Source organism: Gopherus flavomarginatus, chromosome 10, assembly GCF_025201925.1.
Source record: "Gopherus flavomarginatus isolate rGopFla2 chromosome 10, rGopFla2.mat.asm, whole genome shotgun sequence".
Classification (NCBI taxonomy): Eukaryota; Metazoa; Chordata; order Testudines; family Testudinidae; genus Gopherus; species Gopherus flavomarginatus.
In genome coordinates, this window is record NC_066626.1 from 50295402 (window position 1) to 50317250 (window position 21849).

The 21849-nt window shown below is 43.3% G+C and overlaps 1 protein-coding gene across 7 annotated transcripts in view; it reads left to right on the forward strand.

Annotated features, from left to right (window-relative positions):
* Positions 1-2161: 2161 nt before the first annotated feature.
* WDSUB1 (WD repeat, sterile alpha motif and U-box domain containing 1) overlaps positions 2162-21849 on the forward strand; it is a 58278-nt gene continuing 38590 nt past the window's right edge. For 3 of the 7 annotated variants that reach the window (XM_050969263.1, XM_050969268.1, XM_050969269.1), the window contains exons 1-4: positions 2246-2338; positions 5912-6333; positions 14078-14262; positions 14396-14464. In XM_050969263.1, coding sequence (XP_050825220.1) covers positions 5936-6333; positions 14078-14262; positions 14396-14464 — 652 coding nt within the window. In that variant the 5' untranslated portion in view covers positions 2246-2338; positions 5912-5935. The other 4 variants (XM_050969264.1, XM_050969265.1, XM_050969266.1 and 1 more) reach the window with 4 other exon arrangements.

The following is a 21849-nucleotide window of genomic DNA, read 5'->3' on the forward strand; positions in this document are numbered from 1 at the left end:
ACAAGGTTAAAAAATGTCCTCCAATGCACCATGACTCAAGAGCATCTCAGTGCTTTGTCCCTCTTGAGCATTGAGGATGAAATCATCAGGTCTTTGAATTACGATGACATCATTTATGACTTTGCCACAGCTAAACTAAGAAAAAAATTGAGTGTAATAAGAGTAGAAGAAACTTAATTTTACATAAATATGTATGCAGATAAATATTTGATGACTGTAATTTTTTTCAATATGTAATTCATACTGAGGCCTTGCCTCCCATTAGCGTTAGGCCCCTCATAACTTTAATCCCACTCTGCCACTGGTAAAGTTTGCAGATGACATAAAGCTAGCTGGAATGATAAATAAGGGCAAATCATTTAGCTCTCTCTGGATTGTTTGATTAAAATGGGTGTAATCAAACATGCATTTTAACAAAGTCAAATGCAGCACTTATATATGATGTAGTAAAGACTGTGACATAAGAGACTGTGTCCTGAACAGGATGTATGGGGTCAGATTCTTGTACAATGCTTTGATATAAATGGGAATATAGCACAGACTTAAGAAGGTTGCTCTATTGTGCCCAGGTGCTCTGGTATCCACACTTTAACAAAGATATTGAAAGAGTTCAGAAAAGAGCCACAGCTATGATTCAGGGTCTGGAAAACATGCGTTTAATTGATAGAGATAAGCTACCAAAAAGGTTAAAGAGTGAATTGATGAGTCTATAAATCAACTTGTTAATCTAGCAGGCAATGGCATAGCAAGATCTAAGCTACAACAATTCAACCCGGAAATGAATTTTTAAACTGTGCCAATAACTAACTACTGGAAGTGAGAGACGGGATGTCTTTCTGAATGATATAGTCTAATTCAAACAATTTAGGTGGCTTGACCCAGGAATTAGCAGTCATCACCACCCCCCTCCTCCGTACCTCACCTGTTAGGTAAGGGGTCTGGCCATATGATCATTATAATGCTTAGGGCAGGTGTAGTGTATTAAAGTGCTCTCTGTAGTGAGTGCTACTTAGGGTATACTGAGCATGCTCAATACACCTACTGAAGCCCCTGCCCCTGTTAGCCCTAAGATTGTGGGGACTGCTTTTGACAGGTTGAAAAATAGCAAAAGGGGGCAAATCAGAGGAGGGAGGTCGCCACGTTCGGAGCAGGGGGTGAAAATTTACTGGCCGGGAGGGGGGGGGATCAAGCAGCTGGGGGCAGCATTAGGAGAGGGGCTAAAGTGCAAAATCAGGGAGGGGGAGGCACAGTTAAGCCCAGGCCTGAGGCACCAGCAGAGGGTGTCGGAGAGCAAAACCCTGGCAGAAGCAGGGACAGAAGGGGTAGCAGTTACCCCACGGGGTCTCAGACAGCAGTGCTTGGCAAAATAGTTTTAGGGGGCTGAGAGGCTTTTTTTTTAATGGTCACACAAACTGAGCATGCATATAAATAACTGCTACAGGTCGCACATTTCTACACGTAGCATTCTCACATACACTATAATGCAAAAAATGCTATCTAGGCATCTGCTGTATCAGATACCACTAGCACTTTCTTCCAGTCCATTACCTATCGGTCACTGCTACCAGTAGCACTTTAATAGGCTACACCCGACCAGCTCTGACTGAACACTGATGTGACATGACATTCACCCTGCTGTTGTAGCCATATTGATCCTAGGATATTAGAGAGACAAGGTGGGTGAGGGCATAAGCTTTTATTGAGCCACCTGCAGAGGTGGCGAGAGAGAAAAGCTTTCCAGCGCCCCACAGCTCTTCTCACAGTGACTGCTGGTACCTCGCCCACCTTCGCAGCAGGGGCTTCTCCCGGCCAGGGTAGCAGCAGGGGCGGCTCTAGACATTTGGCGGCCCCAAGCAGGGCGGCATGCCGCAGGGGGCGCTCTGCCGGTCGCCGGGCCGGAGCCGCCTGCCGCCACAAGCACGCGGTTGGCCTGCTGGGGCCTGGAGCCGCCCCTGGGTACCAGACTGACAGGACGCAGGCACCGCCCCATAACCCGGGAAGACCCGCCGCGCTAGCGAGGGGGCGGCTCTTGGAGCAGGGCTGTTCCGGTTCAGCTCCGCTTGCGGGGCCAGCCAGGCGGCGCGCTGCAGCCTGTGCACACCCGGCATGGGGACACGGCGCCGCCTCACACCCGGGACCGCGACAGCTAATCAGCTGGGAGAGGGCGGACTCCGCCCACGTGGCCAGCGCGGGGCGGTGCCATTGGCTCGGTCATTGCTGCAGGGTCACGTGGGCGCAGGTGAGTCGGGAACTGGCCTGTGCCGCCCCCAGAGTCACACCTGGAGGGCGGCGCCGTGTCACGTGACTTGCAGCGGAGGCGCCTGGCCGGCCGAGGCAGGTGAGGGAGGGGTCGCAGCGCCCCGCTCCAGTCCAGCTCGCGCAGGCGGCGGCTGACAGGGGGCGGGGCTCTGGGCTTCCTCGGGGGTCGTTCAGGGCCCGGGCTTCTCGCGCAGCCCCTGCGCAGCCGGCCTGGGCTGTCCCCGCTGTGGGGCTAATGCAGGGGCCTTCCTGAGGCCTTGCGGCTGCTGCTGTCCCGTGGCAGGGCCCAGCTCCTCTGCGCTTCCTCCCCCTGCCCACGGGGCTGGTCTGGCGCTTCGCGAGTGGGCCCGTGACGCGCGTGGAAACTCCTCGGCGCTGGGGCAGGTGGAGTTCTGGTGGAGGCCGGTGTCAGCCCTCCGGCACCGCACAGGGAGCTGGAGGTGCCCGTGGGAGCTAGAGGTGCCAGCGCCGCACAGGGAAGGGCGCTGGGCCACGAGACAGCCGGGTGGTTCCCCTCCCGTCCCCAGCTGTATCCATGTGGTGGTTCTCAAACTTTTGTACTGGTGACCCCTTTCACATAGCAAGCTGTGAGTGTGACTCCCCTATAAATTAAAAACACTTTTTATATATTTAACAGCGTTATAAATGCTGTAGGCAAAGCAGATTTTGGGCTGGAAGTTGATAGCTTATGACTCCCCCTGTAATAACCTTATGGCCCCCTGAGAGGTCCTGATCCTCTATGCCAGGGGTTCTCAAAATGGGGATCTGGCCCCTGCACAAAATACAAACCAAACTGTTTTTAATGTTTAGATCTACTAAAATAAATCTGCCCTTTACCTGTACCAATTTCTTCTGCCTTCATTATTCCCACTGTCTCTGTTTACATTTCCCATTATAGCCCTGGTATGTCTTCTGCTACTCTGGTGTTTTCTTGTGAGCTTGCCACTGTTTAGATTTTGCATAGTCTAGTGCTTTCTCGGTTCATGGATCTGACCTGAGAATGTCTGAGAACATTTGAGATTTGCAAACCACTTCACAGACAAATGGCCCAAATCATGGTTACCCCTGAATCAGGCCTTTGGAGTGGAGCATGGAGCAGCTCTGGAGCAGTGAAGCTGCAGGTTTTTGCCTGAAGCGGAGCCGGAGCACAGCTCCAAAGCCCTACCCTACGTTCCTTTGAGCTGGTTAAACCAGAACAAAAGAGCAACAGTATGGGGCCCTTCCGTCTGGAACATACACAACACAAGAAGCCTGAGAGCTATAAAGCCATCTCTGGCTTTTTGCTCCGGCATCCGCAGGAGCTTTGGTGTTGGCAAGTTTGTAGGCGAGAGGTTCTTACTCTCACCTGACTCTGCTCAACCTAAGTTGGTTCTTTTGGATAACAGAACTAAATATAACATCCAAACAATGCAGTATGTTTATTGGAGAGATGTAAGTGCACTGATTTAAAGACCTAAGACATTGCTACTATTTTTCAATGGACTATATTATTATAAATGCTATATTACTTGCAAGATATAATTTATTGCTGAAATAATGCATTTTTTTCCAAGCTCAGAGCAGTTTCCAATAGGTGGCTTGATACCTGCTTCCTTATGAGCTTTACTCACTGATCATTTTAAAACTAACCCTTTAGAAGAGTAAAAAAGGTGGTATGGAGAAACCGCATAGGATGTGTTAGTCTAGTTTTTTAAAAAAGACTGTTTTAACCACTAAGATGAGGCTGATGTATGATAGAAAACACTTTTTGTAATAGGATATTGATACAGCTGCTCCATCGGTTCTGATCCTTCATATGACAAGTAATCTCCAGTCCCGTGGAGGTCAGTGGGAGTTGAGGTAGCTGAGCATCTCATATGATTGAGTTCAGAAAAGAGGGTATGGATGCTGAGAATTTGTGACCATTATCTTTTGTATTACTCCCTTAATGTTTCATTCACATTTTATTACAAAACATTCTGGACATACTAGCCTGAATCCAATCTCATTTACCCTGCAGTACATTCAGTGACTTCAGTAAATGAGATCCGAAACAGGTATCCAATTCACCCGTGTTAATATCATCAAGATTTTTTAAAGTGACTGAAAATCAGGCTCATTTAAGGCTCCCAAGTTGGGAACAGAAGAGCTCAGGTTCTAAAAATCACTAGTCACTTTTGAAAAATTGGCCATAATGTGATCTTTTCAATGAACTAAGAAAACTTAAACATAAGAAGCCAACTAATATATTATCTTATTTATATTAAAAACACCCCCTCCATCAATTTCCTCAAAACCATTTATTTCTACATATAATGGGCCAATTAAATTCATGATCTTATTACTGTTTCCTTTTAAGTGAGTTTGTAAATTATTTGGGATAGAGACTGACTTTTACTCTGTTTATATACTACCTAGCACAGTGAGAACCTAATCCTAATTGAGGTCTCTAGGCCAGTGGTGGGCAACCTGTGGCCCATCAGAGTAATCCACTGGCAGGCTGCCAGACCATTTGTTTACATTTGTCCTGCTGCCCGCAGCTCCCAGTGGCCGGGAATGATGAACCGTGGCCATTGGGAGCTGCAGGCGGCTGTGCAAATGTAAACAAACAGTCTGGCGGCCCACCAGTGGATTACCTTGACAGGCCACAGGTTGCCCACTGCTGCTGTAGGCACTAGTGTATACAAATAAGAAAAAATAAACTACAAAAGGTTAACACAATACAGCCTGCAGAACTTTTATGCTTTTTTTCAGGCAGATTAATTAAAAAAAGTACAGTAATATATTTACTCAGGATAATAAACTGTTGTGTAAGATGTCAGGTCAGATTTTGCTCTCTATTACATAAAATGGAACCTTACTGGAACTGTAGTTTGACTGGTGCAACAAAGAACCATATTTGGCTATTTTGGACAACTTTTCATGATAGACATCTGTGGAAATATGGAGTAAGACAGAATTCCAAATTAGAGAAAATGATTTAATAACAGACCTGGTGCAATTTGGCCTACCCTACTGTGATGGAAAATAAATTTTAATCCACTCTTTCATTTAAAAGTAATGTAGGAAAATAAATTGACCCACTCTAGAGATAGTCCTAATTAAGCTCTCTTGATTTTAAACTTGGGTCTCATTCCAAAAAGTAAAAACTGTTTCTTCTCAACATGCCATATGTGTGGTAAATCATTAGATTCATCAGCTTCTTTTACAATGCCCATTTGCCCTATTAAACCAGTTTGCAGCAGTTTCAGTAACAGTGAGGAGGTGAATGTCAGCGAAGAAGACTGTGAAACCACTCTGTGCATTAATTACGTTAAGACAAGTTTTGGGGTAGTCTCAAACTAATTTCCTCTCCTTTCCTTTAAAAAAAGACTGGGCTCAGCTGTTGTATTTATTTCAAAATGTAGTTTTTACTGCACAAGTTTAAATTTTCACCTTGTAATTAACTTATAAAGACCTGATCATGTTCTTTTTGAAGTCAGCGGCATAGCTCCCATTGACTTTAGTAGAGGCAAAAATTAACCTTGAATGAAAATAAACTGCCTCTTAAAATGGACATTTATTTATTTATTGGTTAGATAGCTAGTTGAATGGAAACAATCCATATGTCACTCTTAAAGTAGAAGAACTAAGATAAATGTATTAACTGTATTAACTTTTTTTTTAATTTCAGATAACTTGGTTTAAAGCAGATAAAATGGTAAAACTAATTCACACCTTAGCTGATCACAGTGATGATGTCAACTACTGTGCCTTCTCTTCTTCCTGCTTGGCTACTTGCTCCCTGGACAAAACAATCCGCCTCTATTCTTTAAACAACTTTACTGAACTTCCCTACTCACCATTAAAGGGTCACACTTATGCTGTCCACTGCTGCTGCTTTTCTCCTTCTGGACACATTTTAGCTTCATGTTCGACAGATGGTACCACGATGCTGTGGAATACTCATAATGGTCAGAGGCTGGCAGTGCTGAAGCAGCCCCGAGGCAGCCCTGTAAGAATCTGCCGATTTTCCCCTGACTCCGCTTACCTAGTTTCCGGTGCAGCTGATGGTAGTATCGTTCTTTGGAATGTGCAGTCATTGAAATTGTACAGGTAAATACCAAGTTTTACTGATAACTAAGAAAGCATTTTGGAAATATAATATTCATATGGCCTGATCATTAGAGGTGCTGAGCTTCTACTGACTTCACCGAGAGCTGTAGTTGTTAGCACCTCTCAGGATCAAGTCTTTAGGCCATGTTTACACTAGCAAAAATATAATTCACCAGTATACTACTCCACTGGTAGTATATTTATGATGGAAATTGTACTGTAGACATGGATAGTGCATTTTTACCACCACATTGTCCAACACCAAAAAGAGGAAACTGGGCCTATAGAGGTATGGAAGAAGGAACTAAAATGGATAAAATCTCAGCACTTCAAATGCAACAGCTATTTTTTGTTAGTATGAAAAATTAGAGCATCCTGGAGATGCAGTATTTGATTTAACTGTTGTTTTAGCCCAGCTCTTCTAGGGCCAAATCCTGATTCCTTTGTGATCAGGGCTTGTCATTTGTTGCATAAATCATACTCCTTCAGTAGAATTGATTTATGGCAACTGGGAATAAGGGACAATGAGATTACAAATTGGGGCTCTGTCAGATTTGATTAATGAGTCAACATCTTAAATTTATTTAAAAAATAATAATCAAAATTCCTTTCATTTATACATTATGTATTTTCATAAGTTAGTAATTTACTTATACGCTTTTCATACCTTTTAACTTGCCAGAGTAGCATACACTTTAGGAAGTGTATGCCTGTGTATTACTCCTTTTGTATTGTACTGCATAATTCAGATTAAAATCTAGTTCTAAATATACATAGTATAATGGTATGTTATATTGTATTATAGTTTATTACAGAAATGAAGCTGGGAAAGGTTATTTTGTAAGCAATATGTTTAAAATGTCCACTATTTATCTCCTTCCCCCCCGTCCTCTATCTTTTGCTTGTAGAATAGTGTTCCAATTTATTTATTGTGGATTGATGTTGGCTTTTTTTAATCTGGGGTTGAAGAGTTACATTCCTTTTCGGAGGTGACATCCCAGATTTTTGGCCATCAAAGGATGGCTATACCTCCCAATTACTGCTTGTAGAAGGTATACTTTGGTACAAATCGAAGACCTGATCCTTCTTTTTTTTTGCACATCTAAAACTCTCACTGAAGTCAGTAAGGGATATGGGGACAGGATTCAGCCTGCCATTCAGTAGCAAATACTTATTTACAAAAATAAGGATGGGAATTGCCCTTTTTTCAATGATTCTGTTTACAGTGAAATGTACATTTAAAAAAAAAAAAAAGATTTTTTTGAGGATTTATCTAGTTTGTCCATAGACATTGATAATTAGCTGTCTGGGCCAAATCCTGTAGTCTACTTCGGGGAAAATGTTATTTGAATTTAGAGAGGTATTGCAAGTTTTGACCCTGGAGTTAGAAATTAAATAAAGGCTTCATTTCTTCATCGTCCTGAATAGTTCTTCGTGTTTTTGCACTGTGGCTTTAGCAAATTTCTTAGGACTTTGTGTGAAAAGAAGGGTACCTGGAGAACATTTAATTAACATTCTTCTGCTTCTGGACAGCAAGATGAGTGAATAGCAGCTTGTGTAGGCCAAACCTGTCTTTTACCTGTTGTAGAAGTGTTACTGCATGAGTGGATGAGCTTTCTGTTGCCTTCGTCTTAATGACTTAGAGGTAAATTGGAAAACTTTACAAAACTGAATATTTTTTAAATGTCTGAAATCCTATACATTTAAAGATTGACATACATTTTTTTTAAAGTGGTCTTTAGCCATTTCTTCCTTCTTTAGGATACATACAGAAGGCTTGAGGAGTGTGGGTTTTTTTTTTTTAAATTGCCTATAACTTAGAAAAATTAGGAATGTCAAATCTCACTTTGCTCAGAGGACCCGTGAGAGGTCTCAGAGCATGTTTATCATGACCTCTTGAAGCATTGTATTTTTAATAGAAGTTTAGTTTATTCAGAAGTTAAGTGGATGTTAACAAAACCAGTTAAACCATTATCACTAAAAATCCTTTCCCTTCTCAATTACTTGCATAGTCTTAGCGTATGTGATGTCACCATTGTACTTTCTCCAGTCATCAGTGTCTTCCAGGCTGAATTTATAATTTAAAAAGCAATCCGAACAATTTAAAGTCAAACAAAAAACTCCTTTGTAGGCTGCTTTTACAAATAGTAAAGAAGCAAAAAAGAACAAAAACCCACTTTTTTGCCTTTGCAGATTGAACATTAAGGCCTGGAGGGCCAACTGCTTGTGTGACTTTTACTGCAACTGCTTTGTGTGTGCAGTTGCATTCTCAAATTTGGTACTGGCATGCACGATTGCGTGCACAAAAATGTGTATTGATCTCAAACTTTTATAAAAATGGGGCCTAATATGTGCAGTTAAAATAACAAAGAAAGACCGCCTAGAGAAAAATAGTTGAAAATAATTTCATCCTTTAATTACCTGCCAGACACAAGGTCTATAGTCCTTTGTTTCTCCTGCAGCATTTGATGGTATTACTAATATTTAAAGGAGAGTAGAGAAAAGAATACCCCTTCCACACAGTTTTAAGTGTCATGTCATTAACTGCTACAAGGGAAACAGAAATATCTTAGTCAAGTCTGTGTGTGTGAATGGATTACCTTTTAGTTTGTCTTTGGTACACTTAACTTCACAAAGTCTTATGAAGATGCTGTTAGAGTACAAAGTATTATTCATTATTATTTTATTATTAAACCTCCATATCTGGAAGCTCATATGCAGTTTTCTTAAGCCTTTTGATAGCCTTAATTCTTCTTCAAGTGCTTGCTCATGTCCATTCATGTTAGGTGTGTGTGCTTGCCACATGCACTGGTGCCGGAAGTTTTTCCCTTAGTTGTATCCATAGGGGACCAGCTCTGGCACGCTCTGGAGTGATGTGCATATGCCATGGTATAAGGGACACTGCCGGCTCCCCCCATTCTCAGTTCTTTCTTACCGCCAGTGACAGTGATGGAACATTCCTTGCTTTGGTAAACCTCTTTGTCCAGATCTACTTCCCACTGTTTCTTCAACCGCCTGTCTCCTTTCCTCCCTGCCTAGGCCTCTATAACTATGGACCACTGGGTCCTAAGTACTGTGGCTCAAGGTTATGTCCTCCAGTTTATTTCTAAACCACGCCCCACCGTCTCTCTTCAGGGACCCCTCTCACGAGAACTTGTTTTGGCAAGAAGTACAACCTTTTTCAGGTGGGAGCTGTGGAGGAAGTCCTCCTACACCACAGGGGCAAGGGGTTTACTCCCCTTACTTTTTGATTCCAAAGGGGGGTCCAAGACCCATTCTGGACCTGCAAGACCTCAACAGATATCTCAAGAAGTTGAAGTTCCACATGGTTTCCCTGGCCTCCATCATCTCTTCCCAGGATCCAGAAGACATACACCGCTCTTGATTTGAAGAATGAATATTTCCCCATAGCGATATTTCACAGGCATAGACGCTTTATCCATTTCATGGTAGGCTTTGCTCACAACCAGTTTGTGGTGCTCCCATTTGGGTTGGCAATGGCATTGAAGGCATTTACCAAGTGTATGTCAGTGGTGGCGGCTTACCTCAGACGCCAAGGTATTTGAGTTTATCCACACCTCTACTACTGGCTGGTCAAGGGCCAGTCCAGTGTCACAGTACTGCAAGCCACTTGCCACACCCTGAGCCTGTTGATAAACAAGGAAAAAATCAACATTAGTTCCAGTACAGAGGATAGAATTAGTCAGAGCAGTAATTGACTCCACTTGTGCAAGAGCCTTCCTGCCACAAGACAGGTTCCGGCATATGGTGGATCTCCTTGCCAGATTCTCTATGTTCCCTCTCACCATGGCCTGGGTCTGCCTTCAGCTACTAGGCCACATGGCAGCGTGCACTTAAGTTGTTTGCCACGCGAGGCTCAAGCTGTGGTCCCTCCAGTATTGGCCCACCATCTGTTCCCCATCCAGAGATCACCTTGACAAGGTCATTACAATTCCACCAAGGGAACTTACCTCTCTGCGGTGGTTGATTGACCGAGTGTGGTCTTACAAGGAGTACTATTAGACAGTTCATGCCCCTCGGTCTCCCAGATTTCCGATGCCTCCAACCTTGGCTGGGGGGCACACCACTCGACAAGATGCGGACCCAAGGGACATGGGCAGTCTGGCTGGCCTCTAGGGTCTTCCTGCTGCACCTGACAGGCAAAGCGGTACAGGTGCTGACGGACAACACGGCCTCAATGCAGTGTTTGAAGGCAAGGGGGAGCGTGCTCGTCAGCTCTCTGCCAAGAGGCGCTCTGTCTGTGGGACTTCTGCGTCCAGCATGCTCTCTACCTAGAGGCCTACCACCTCCCTGGCATGAAGAATATGCTGATGAGTCGCCTTAGCAGGTCCTTCTTCTCACACTATGAGTGGTCGCTCCATCTGGAGGTGATCCAGATGCTCTTCCAGAAGTGGGGAACTCCTCAAGTGGACTTATTCGCCACCAGATGGAGCAGGAAGTGTCATCAGTTCTGCTCCCTGCAGAGCCTTGGCAAAGGTGCCCTCTCCAACGCTTTTCTCCTGTCGTGGTCGGGGGACCTGATGTATACATTCCCACCGATTTCACTAATCAGTAGGATCCTGTCAAAGATCAAGAGGGACAGAGCATGGGTCATCATGATCACCCCAGTGTGGCCGCGTCAACACTGTTTCAGGACACTGGATCTGGCAGTAGCTGCCCCCGGCGCAGGATCATGGTCCGTCTGCTGCACCCAAGCCTTGCCTCCTTCCACCTTGCAGAATGGATGCTGTGTGGCTGAATCCAGAGGAACAGACCTGCTCTTGTGAGGTACAGCAGGTCCTCCTGGAGAGTAGAAAGCCTTCCACTAGAGCGACTTACCTTGCGAAGTGGATGAGGTTCTCCTACTGGGCATCAGGACGGAGTATCTCCCCGATGCATTCACCCTTGCAGTCTATCCTAGACTACCTGCTCCACCTAAAGAACCAGGGCCTAGTCCTATCTTCTCTTAAGGTGCATTCAGCAGCCATCTCGGCTTTTCACCCACGGGTACAGGGGAAATCAGTGTTCTTGAATGAAGTGTTGTTCAGGTTCCTAAAGGACCTTGAGAGGTTCTTTCCACCGGTTCGGAACATGGTCCCTTAATGGGACCTCAGTTTGGTCCTTGCCAGGCTTACAGGCCCACCCTTCAAGCCTATGGACTCTTGTCCCCCTCTCCTACCTGTCGTGGAAAGTTACCTTCCTTGTAGCAATTAAGTTGGCCAGACGACTGTCAGAGTTGAAAGCCCTGACCTTGGAGCCACCGTATATGGTATTCTTCAAGGACCAAGTTCAGCTGTGACCCCATCCGGCCTTCCTGCCAAAGGTGGTGTCCTCTTTCCACGTCAATCAGGACATCTTTCTCCCAGTGTTCTGTCCTAAGCTGTGCTCGTCTGCTGAGGAGAGGTGGCTGCACACCCTGGATGTTTGGTGCACCTTTGCGTTCTACCTGGAACATACCAAACCCTTCCACAGGTCAACCCAGCTCTTCGTCGCAACAACAGATAGGATTAAAGGCCTGCCGGTGTCCTCTCAGAAGATCTTCAACTGGATTACCTCCTGCATCCGGACCTGTTATGAACAGGCACGGGTCCAACCGCCACCTATTGTGAAGGCCCACTCGACGAGCTCAAGCGTCCTCAGCAGCCTTCCTGGCACACGTTCGTATCCAGGATGTTTGCAGGGCCGCAACGAGGTCTTCAGTGCATACGTTCACGGCACACTACACCGTTACCCAGCAGGCCAGAGACGGTCCTGGGTTTGGCAGAGCTGTGTTACAGTCTTTACGTCCATGAACTCCTACCTGCCTCTGGTAGTACTGCTTGGGAGTCACCTAACGTGAATGAACATGAGCGTGCAGTTACCTTTTTCGTAACTGGTGTTCTTGGAGATGTGTTGCTCTTGTCCATTCCACGACCGCCCTCATTCCCAATGGTTGGAGTTCTCAGTAAGAAGGAATTGAGGGTGGAGGGAGCTGGCGGTGCTCCTTATACCGCGCCATGCGGACACCACTCCAGAGGGCGCCAGAGCTGCCTCACTAAGGGATACTACTGAGGGAAAAACTTCCGGTATGGTGCATGTGGCGAGCACGCACACCTAACGAGAATGAATATGAGCAACACATCTTGAAGAACACCAGTTATGAAAAAGGTGACTATCTTTTATCAACTGTTTTGCTTTACCTTTAAATTACCACACTTTGAATGCTGTGTGTAACTGATTTGTATCCATTGTGGTGGCTACATTACTGTTCCTTAGAAAAGATCCAGTAAGTGACAGAAGTATTTTCAAAGAAACAGTTCACTAGATCTTTTCCTGGAGGAAGGAGAGGTGTCTCAGTTTTATCTGGCATTGAAGAAAGTGAATGGCAGTTGTAAAAAGGTGGTGAAAAAAGTGTATTTGTGTTAGTATTCATGATGCTACGGTTAGGATATAATATGGAAAAACTGACAAAGAGTCCTATGGCACCTTATAGACTAACAGACATATTGGAGCATAAGCTTTCGTGGGTGAATACCCATTTCGTCGGCTACCCCTCTGATACTATGGAAAAAGTGTTGCTTCCAGGTAAACGTAGCTTAGTGTAGCTCTTATGTCTGTGTTTACAGAGGGAAGCACCATTTCATGTGATTAATTTATATTTGTAAAACCACAGTAGATGCCTAACTCTCTTGGTACTTCTGAAAATAACTAAAACTGCTATCCACAAAAGAAAACCATCAACTATCCCACAATATAATATAATCCATACAGAATAGATGGATAAACTGAATTTTGTCTCATGGGATAGAATTGTTGCTTGTGGTCCACCATTTTCCCACTTGGAGTCTGATCTAGAGAGCTTTGAAGCCAATTGAAGACTTTCCATTGACTTCATTGGGCTTTTGGATCAGGTAGGCCCACTGAGTGCAGCCAGTGGATGGGACACTCTGCTAATTTAAATGTGAGCTAATGGCTGGACATTAGAAAAAAGGCAAAACAAACCTGCATATCCACTATAAACTTCTATTTGGCTAGAGAGATTTTTTTTAAAGCTAGTTGTACATGTTCATTCCTAACTAAAACTTGGCATACAAAACCTCTCAGAATAATTTAAAAAAATAATTAAAAAACCCTTCAGACTGACTTTTTAAAAGAAATTAAAAAAATAGAAATCAGTTCTTTCAGACATTTTCTTCTTGTATTTCTGTTGTTCAGAAATAGCCCCATGTCCTAAACTGGAAAATATTAGTCTCTTAGACACATAATATGGATCTATGCTTGAGTTTTTGCGGGAGTAAAACCCAGATCTGACAGACTGAAACATCTCTAGTTCATAAATGTGATTTTCTGTTTATGTATATTTAAGTCTCTGTTGTGATGGTTGCATGTTAATCTTTGATTTAGATGAATGTCTGAGTTGTAATTTGCTCAGTATCCTGCTCTTGAGAATACTAAATCCATGAGGGTGGGCTTTAGTTCAGGGCTCATTTTATTACTGAATCAGAATATTGCCTTGGGGTAACATCTCCCATTCTCCATCTGTGGTCAGAAATCAGATCCCTGTGCACATGTTATATATGTGCTTATTTCACATCTGTTTGCATAGTTTGTCATCTTTTGTTCCTTTTTATTATGCTTTTTAAGCTCCATATTTAGAAACAGTTCAGTTTTTCACTTTTTTTTCTATATCATATGGCAGTTAGAGATCAAAATTTCAGAATATTAAATTCCCTAAACTCAGTCCTTTTATTCTCTTGCTTTTCAGATCTGGGAGTGTTAAGGATGGTTCCTTGGTGGCATGTGCGTTTTCTCCTAATGGAAATCTCTTTGTCACTGGATCATCATGTGGAGATTTAACCATTTGGGATGATAAAATGAGGTGCTTGTGTAATGAAAAAGGACATGATCTTGGTGTCACCTGCTGTGATTTTTCTTCACAGGCAGTTTCTGGTTAGTTACTTTAATATTTTAAATAATTCCTTTCTCATATTATTTTTTCCTCCAGCTCTTGCTTTTATTCATAATGTTTTTGTCATCAGTGCTCAGGACTGAATAGCAACTGAAAGTATTCTTGATGTTTCAGACTACTCCCGGTGCCCCTCATTTGCCCTTGTGCTGGAGTTGATGATGAAGAAATGTTCTAGGAATCTAAGTAGGTGGTTGAACACTTCATAGCTTGTGTAGACCAAGCTTATTGCACACACCAGGGGTTCTTTGAATTCCTCTGTTTCCTGCACACCCACACAAGCTCCCTGTGTGCCACCGTCCCATCCCCCCTTTTTTAAGGAATATCTTGCAGCTGCCCCCAGATTCTCTCCTGCTAGGGATTGTGTGTCCCTCATCTTCCCATAGCAGGGTCTCACATTCTCACGTCCCATACTAGTGATTCTGTGTACACTGCTGTTCTCACCACCCCCTCGTGTGCTCCATTCTCCTTTCCTTGCTCCCCAGATCTGGGGCTGTATGTGCCCCGCCATACCAGGTACCCACAATCTGTCCCTATCAGGGTTCTGTGTGCTTCATTCCCTCTTCTCCCCACTCTCACCTCCCTCCTCCGGCAGGGGCTCGGTGGATCCCCCTCCTCCCATGCCAGGCTCCCGCATTCCTCTTCTCAATGACAGGGGTTTTGTGTGTTATCCCATTTCCCTCTCCCCCTATAGCAGTCTCTCCTCTTCTCTCCCATGGCAGGGACTCTGAATCCTCATTACTTCCTTTCCCCCATTTTCCTCTTCACCACCATTCCAAGGGCTCTGCCTCCTACTTCCCCCTCACCCCCATGCCAAAGGCTGTGTGCCTCATTTCCCCGACCCCTGCATGCCAAGGGTTGTGGCATGCCCCTTTCTCCCATGACATCCCATACATTCTTCTGCCTCACTAGTCTTCTTTATGTCTGGGAGTGAATTCATTCACAAGCTAACATGTTCAACTCTATTGGGAGGAAGAGCAGAGATGAGATGGGTATTATGCTGGAAGGCAGTAATGGGTGCCATCAACTAGTTGTTTGATCTATAGACAGTTGTTAAGGTGCTTGAGTCTGTAGCTGTGCTCGAGGGGCTTCATGTTCCCCCCATTTTGGTTTTCCAATTTTCCCCAAAATCAGTAGGGTTCAGGCTATTAATGCCTAGAACATTATCTGAAACTTTGTAATTTGATTGGATGGGGCATTCAAAGATAATCATGTTACAGACAGACGGATATAGTGACAGGCTAACAGAAAAATGCTGTCAAATTGAGTGTAAGGCCTTTGCAAGCTCAGCCAATAAGCAGTCCAGCATATTTATAAAATCATTCAGTTGCTGATATGGAAGTTGGGTCCATATTAAGTTAGGGTCCATATTAATAGACCTCCACTGGCTGGATAATTAAACCTGCCAAGCACAGGTAGGTATGATAGATGGGCAAAGCTGGGTCCAAAAAGCAGATTACTGGAATTTTGAACCAGAATATTCTCCTTGAACCCACAAAGGGGTTCCCTCTTTCATATAAGCTTCTAGTTAGCAGGTGTCTAATACATTTGAAGCTCCTCTGCTGTCTAGCTGCAGAGGAAGGGTGGGGAAGATGGCCCTTTCTGTGTCCTCTACCCTACAGAGACCCTGATTGAAGAAAGCACTTAATCAGATTCTTAAGTCGCATTAATTTCCCATTTATTATTTTCTTGAATCAGGGCCAGAGTTTCCTGGCTGCTCTGAGGGAGGAGAATCTTTGCTATCCTTCCTGTTCCCTAGAGACTGCATTGTCTAACGGGGAATGTCTCGGCTAGTCTACTCCTCCGTTATCTTCCTAGCTACTGTGAGAAAGGGAGGGAGAAGGAGTTTCTGCTACTCTAACCCCATCCTCCTTGCTCCATTTTGGTTTTTCTTTAAGCAAGAGTAACAGCACCTTGAAAGTGATATCAGTATAGAATCATAGTGTAGGACTAGACACAACCACTGTAGGACATCTAGTCCAGTCTTCTGCATTGAGGCAGGACTAAGGATTATGTAGACCATTCCTGACAAGTACTTGTCTAACCTGTTCCTTAAAATCTCCAGTGATGGAGATTCCACAACCACCCTAGGTAATTTGTCCCAGTGCTTGACTACTCTTACTGTTAGGAAGTTTTTCCTAATATCTTACCTAAATCGCCCTTGCTGCAGTCTAAGCCCATTATTTCTTGTCCTGTTCTTGGTGGATAAGGAGAACAATTTATCATCCTCCTCTGTATAACAATCTTTCACGTACTTGAAGACTGTTATCATATCCCCCTTCAATCTTCTCTTCTGCAAACTGAACAAACCCAGGTTTTTTACTCTTTCCTAATAGGTCATGTTTTCTCAACATTTAATCATTTTTTGCTCTCCTCAGAACTTTCTCAAGTTTGTCTACATCTTTCCTGAAGTGCGGTGCCCAGAAATGGACACAGTATTCCAGTTGAGACTGTAACAGTGCTGAGTGGAATGATTACTTGTGTCTTGCTTACAACACTCCTGCTAATGCATCCCATAATGTTTTGTGGTTTTTTGCAACAGTATTACATTGTTGACTCATTTAGTTTATGATTTACTATAAGCCCTGATCGTTTTCAGGAACACTCCCTCCTAGGCAGTTATTTCCCATGTTATATATGTGCAATTGATTATTCCTTCCTAAGTGTAGTACTTTGCATTTGTCCGTACTGAATTTTATCCTGTTTATTTCAGTCCATTTCCTCAAGATCATTTTGAATTCTAATTCTGTCCTCCAAAGCACTTGCAATGCCTCCCAGCATCTTTTCATTTGCAAATTTTATAAGTATACTCTCTATGCCATTCATCCAAATCATTTATAAAGATACTGCATTGAACTGCACAGATCCCTGCAGGACCCCATTCAATATGTCCTTCCAGCTTCATTGTGAACCACTGATAACTGCTTTCTGAGTATGCTTGTCCAGCCATTTGTGCACCGCTTTATAGTAGGTTAATCTAGCCTATTTTTCTCTATTTTGTTTACGTGAGATCACAGGAGACAGTATCAAAAGCCTTATTAAACACGAGATAATTACGTCTACTGCTTCCCCGACAGCTACAAGGCTTGTTATCTTGTCAAAGAACAATATTAGTTTGGCATGCTTTGGCTTGATTTGTTCTTGACAAATCCATGTTGGCTGTTACTTGTCACCATATTTTCTTCAAGGTGCTGACAAATTGTTTGTTTAATTATTTGCTCCATTATCTTTCTGGGTACCAAAGTTAAGCTGCCTGGTCAGGGTTGCCCTTATTCTCTTTTTTTATAAATAGGTATTATATTTGCCCTTTTCAGTCCTCTGGGATCACTCGTGTCGTCCATAAGTTCTTATTCTTTCATTATCACTTTAATCCAAGATGCCTTCCACCTTCAGCTAATTCCTCCTTGTTTTTCAGAATCAAATCTAGAATAGCCTTTTCACTAGTTGCTTCCTCCCACTTTTTGTAATATACAAGTTGTCTCCAGTGCTGGATAATCTGTGCTCTGCTGTTTTACTTCCAAACAGATGTCTGGTTAGTTGAAGTACCTAATCACCCCAAGTCCAGTTTTGGATGATCTTGTTAGTTTTTTGTTTGTATGTTTTTTTTGTTGTTTTTTTTTTAAAAACTTCATTCACCTCTTCTTTCTGATGAGGAGGTTTAAAGTAAACTCCTACCATGACATCACTCTTAGCTTTTTTGCCCGTTTTATCCTTACCTGGAGATTTTCAACAAGTCTGCCTATGGCTTCTGTCTCAACCTCAGTGCGAGTGTGTACTATGCCTCCCTCTTTTCCCTGCCTGTCCTTCCTGAACAAGCTGTACCCTTCTATACTGATGTTCCAGTCATGTGAATTATCCCAAGTTTCTGTGATGCCCGTTATGTCATAATTGTGCTTATTCACTAGTATTTCTAGTTTTTCCTGTTTATTCCCCATACTATTTGCACCAGTATACAGAGATCTAAGATGTTCATTAGATTTCCCCTCTATATTCCCTCTTGTATCTCCTTTGTCCATGTCATGATTGCCCATGTTGCTCCCAGATTCTGACTCTTTACCCAGGTCGCCATGTTTTGGACTTAACTGTGGGTTTTTGTTCCTGTCCAACCTAGTTTAAATCTCACCTCAGTGGGTTAGTTGGTCTGTGTCGGAAGATATTCTTCTCCTTCTTTGATAGGTGGACCTTATCTCTGCTCAGCAGTCCCTCGTCCCAGAATAGCATCCCGTGGTCAAGGAAACCAAAGTCCTCCGGGCACCACCATCTGTGCAGACATGTATTCAACTCCACCGTGTCTCTCTCTGCCTGGACCCCTACCCTTGACTTGAAGGATTGATGAGAACACCGCTTGTGCCCCCAGTTCCTTCACCCTCACTCACAGAGCCCTGTAGTCACTTCTGATTTGCTCAGGGTTATACCTCGCAGTTCTGTTAGTGCCCACACGATGAGCAGCGTGGGGTTGTAATCACTGAGTCGGATGATCCTTGGCAGTCCTTCCACAATGTCTCAGATACAGGACCCTAGCAGGCAGCACACCTCCTAGGACGCCAGGTCAGGCAGGCAGATGGATGTCTCCATCCCCCTTAGAAGAGAGTTGCTGACCACCATCACCGACCACTTGCACTTTCATTTTCTCGTGGGAGTGACGGCTGTGATCCTCCGAGCCATGGCGGTGCATGACTTCACGACCACCGCCTTTTGAGGGAGATTCCTCATCCCTCAGGGCGAGGGCACCATACCAGTTTTTCATCTTTATTGACAATGGGTTTGGAGCAGGGGTGGTGCACTGCCTACTTCCAGAGGTAATCAGCAGCCAGCTTCCTCCCTTTGAAAGAGCTGTTTCCTCCTCCCTTGGTGGTTTGTCTGCAGTCCTCTCCAGCTGGATGGTTTCCTCAACCTTGAGGTCTCCATATGCATGTTTTCAATGAATTCTTCATTTTTGTGGATGCTCCTAAGCCTAACCACCTCCTCCTGTAGCTCTCCCACCTGCTCCCTGAGAGATTCTACCAATAGGCACCTCTCATGCAGGATAGTCTTCCCAGCCTGGCTTTCCGCGATAGGGAAATGCAACCCGCAATCTCTGTGAATCCACACTAGGACCTGGGTATGGTCAGAGTCTCTTTCTCGATATAGATGCAGGTGGAGGAGCCAGGAGCAATGTTGGGATTGGTGAGGTGACCTTTCTAAATCATGCTGATTTTATTCTTTCTCCCTCTTACAAACTCCCTCTCAAACTCCTCTGTTTGCTGCCCCTTGTTCGCTAGCTCCACCTGGCTTTTAAGTCCTTGTCTCCTATGTCAGTCCTGCCCCCTCATTCTTGACACTTTTTTGCTTTCTCCAAGGTTATGAATAACAGCAGTGATATTGACCAGTCTTGTTGTTTTCACTCTGCTGTTGCTTGGCAAAACCATGAGCTGCAGAAGAGGCATGTGGAAATGTCTGTCTGCGGAGTCAGAGCAGAACTGTATTAAGTCATTCCAGGGCCATAGACACAACATACTGTGGTGGCCAGTGTGGCCCGACTCTCTACTTTAAGTGACAGTGGTCCTCATCTCCATTTAAAGAGAGGCAGAGGTGGCAGCTGGCAGGCCCCTCCTCACTGTGCTCATTCCTGCAGCCAGGATGTGTCCATTGGAGTGGTGAACAGGTTAAGACAACTACTCCTGCCACATAATGAGTCTTATAGTTAAAACCCCATTGAAATATGTGGGGCTGTTCAAACTTCTTAGCGCTATTATATCAGGCTATCTACAGACTTAGGAGGACGCCACTACACTAGTTTTTAAAAAAATGAAATCTGAGATAATTGCAGGAGTTGTTGCCCTGGGCATGGGCCTACACTGCCTGTGCCTTGATCCAGCCCTGAGAGAGACAACGATACACTGATCTTCATTCCGTTCACATTTGGAAGGTTATCTTTGGAATGGCAGTAGCTAGAAATTTAACTTGTATTTATAAATGGAAATTTAACTTCTACAGAAATTGATATCTTTGGCTTCTACACTTGGCAGGGAAAGTTTGTATTTGGCTTAAGCAAGTAGATTTTTCATATCGTACATCAAACCAGGATTCATTGAGGAATTTATGAGGGATGGCTGTGAAGAGATGTGTGGTGTAGTTGTGTAAACATTGAACTTGTACAGCAGAGATAACAGTAGTTACCTAACCAGCAGAAATGCACAAATAGAAATGAAGGAGAATCCAGAAGAATGGCAAAGGTGTGAAGCCCTTAAGTTCAAAAGTGTCTGGCAGGTTGCAAGGCTAACATATTTCATAAAGAGCTAGAAAACCCCATAAATAATAACTTGATTTTGTGGGAGACCATAGCATGAAACAGGAGCCTTAGTTTCAGTGGCAATAAGTTGTTAGCATGTAACCTGCCTTAATAATCTCATCATTTATTTCTGCTTTCTAGATCTGTTTGTGAAGCCAAGGTTCATAGGTTTTTTGTGATCTTTCATGAAGTGGTAAATAAAATTCTATTTTCAAAGTTCATAAATATGCTAGGCACTGTTTTAGTGAAGTATCAATTGGAATTTTTAAAAATGCCAAAGAATCATAATTACATAGTAAGCATGTTTCACACTACCGAACAGTATTGGTTACACTTAAGACTAACATATTACAGAAAGGTTTAACTATCATCTGCTACAAAGAGACAGGGAAAAGTTGAAAAAGCGGAAAGTGATTGTATGCTACTGAATGAAAAGTTAGCGATTGATAATACCAAATCTATCAAGTGTGTGTCCACTGAAAAGTGCTTAGTAATAAGGGGAATAATTTCCAAGTTGTGAGGGACAGCATTGAATTATTCTGTCATGATACAGGAAGGGGGTTTGATGTTTAAATAAAATCTCTAAACAGGGGAAAGACTCCCAGAAAATTTAGTTATGAACTAAGCATTGCACCTGTGCTCCTGTGATTTCGTTTCCCCTAAAGCGAATCATAGTTTTAGAAAGAAAATATTCCAAAGATTACTTTGTAGATTTAAAAATTGTGCCACCAGTAATGCTACCTCCTGCCAGTTCTGCCTTGTAAGGGAGAAATGGACAAGAAAATGTGCATTTCCCTGCATGAGAGTAAAGATAAGTATTTTTGGCTGATCCCAGTGGTGTAGTTTGAAAACTAATTGTAATTTTTTTTAAATGAAATGTTATTTGAATCTTATATTTTTCTCAGTTTTATTGCTAATAGTTGAAACTTTCAGTATTACTGGCAGCCTTTAAAAGGTAACAAAGCACATGAAAGCAGTGCTTACCAGTATAATGAAAAGAAAATCTTTTTTAAACTGAATTTCTTCACCTTCCTAATTCAAGAACAGCCTATGAAACCAAAGTTTCTGATTATTCTTTATGCATTAGGCTATTCATAGCAGATGACTCTGCTATTTTCTTTAAATTGAATTTAGTTATGGTTAATTAGAATCTTAACACTTCTTTTCCCAGAAGATATAGATTTTAATTGCTCTGAAAAAAATAAGGTTTGATTTGACTAATTCCACTTCTTTTGTGTTAAGTGGGAGGTTGTTTTTTCCACAAGCTAGTGTATAAAATATATGGTTTAATAGCTTACAT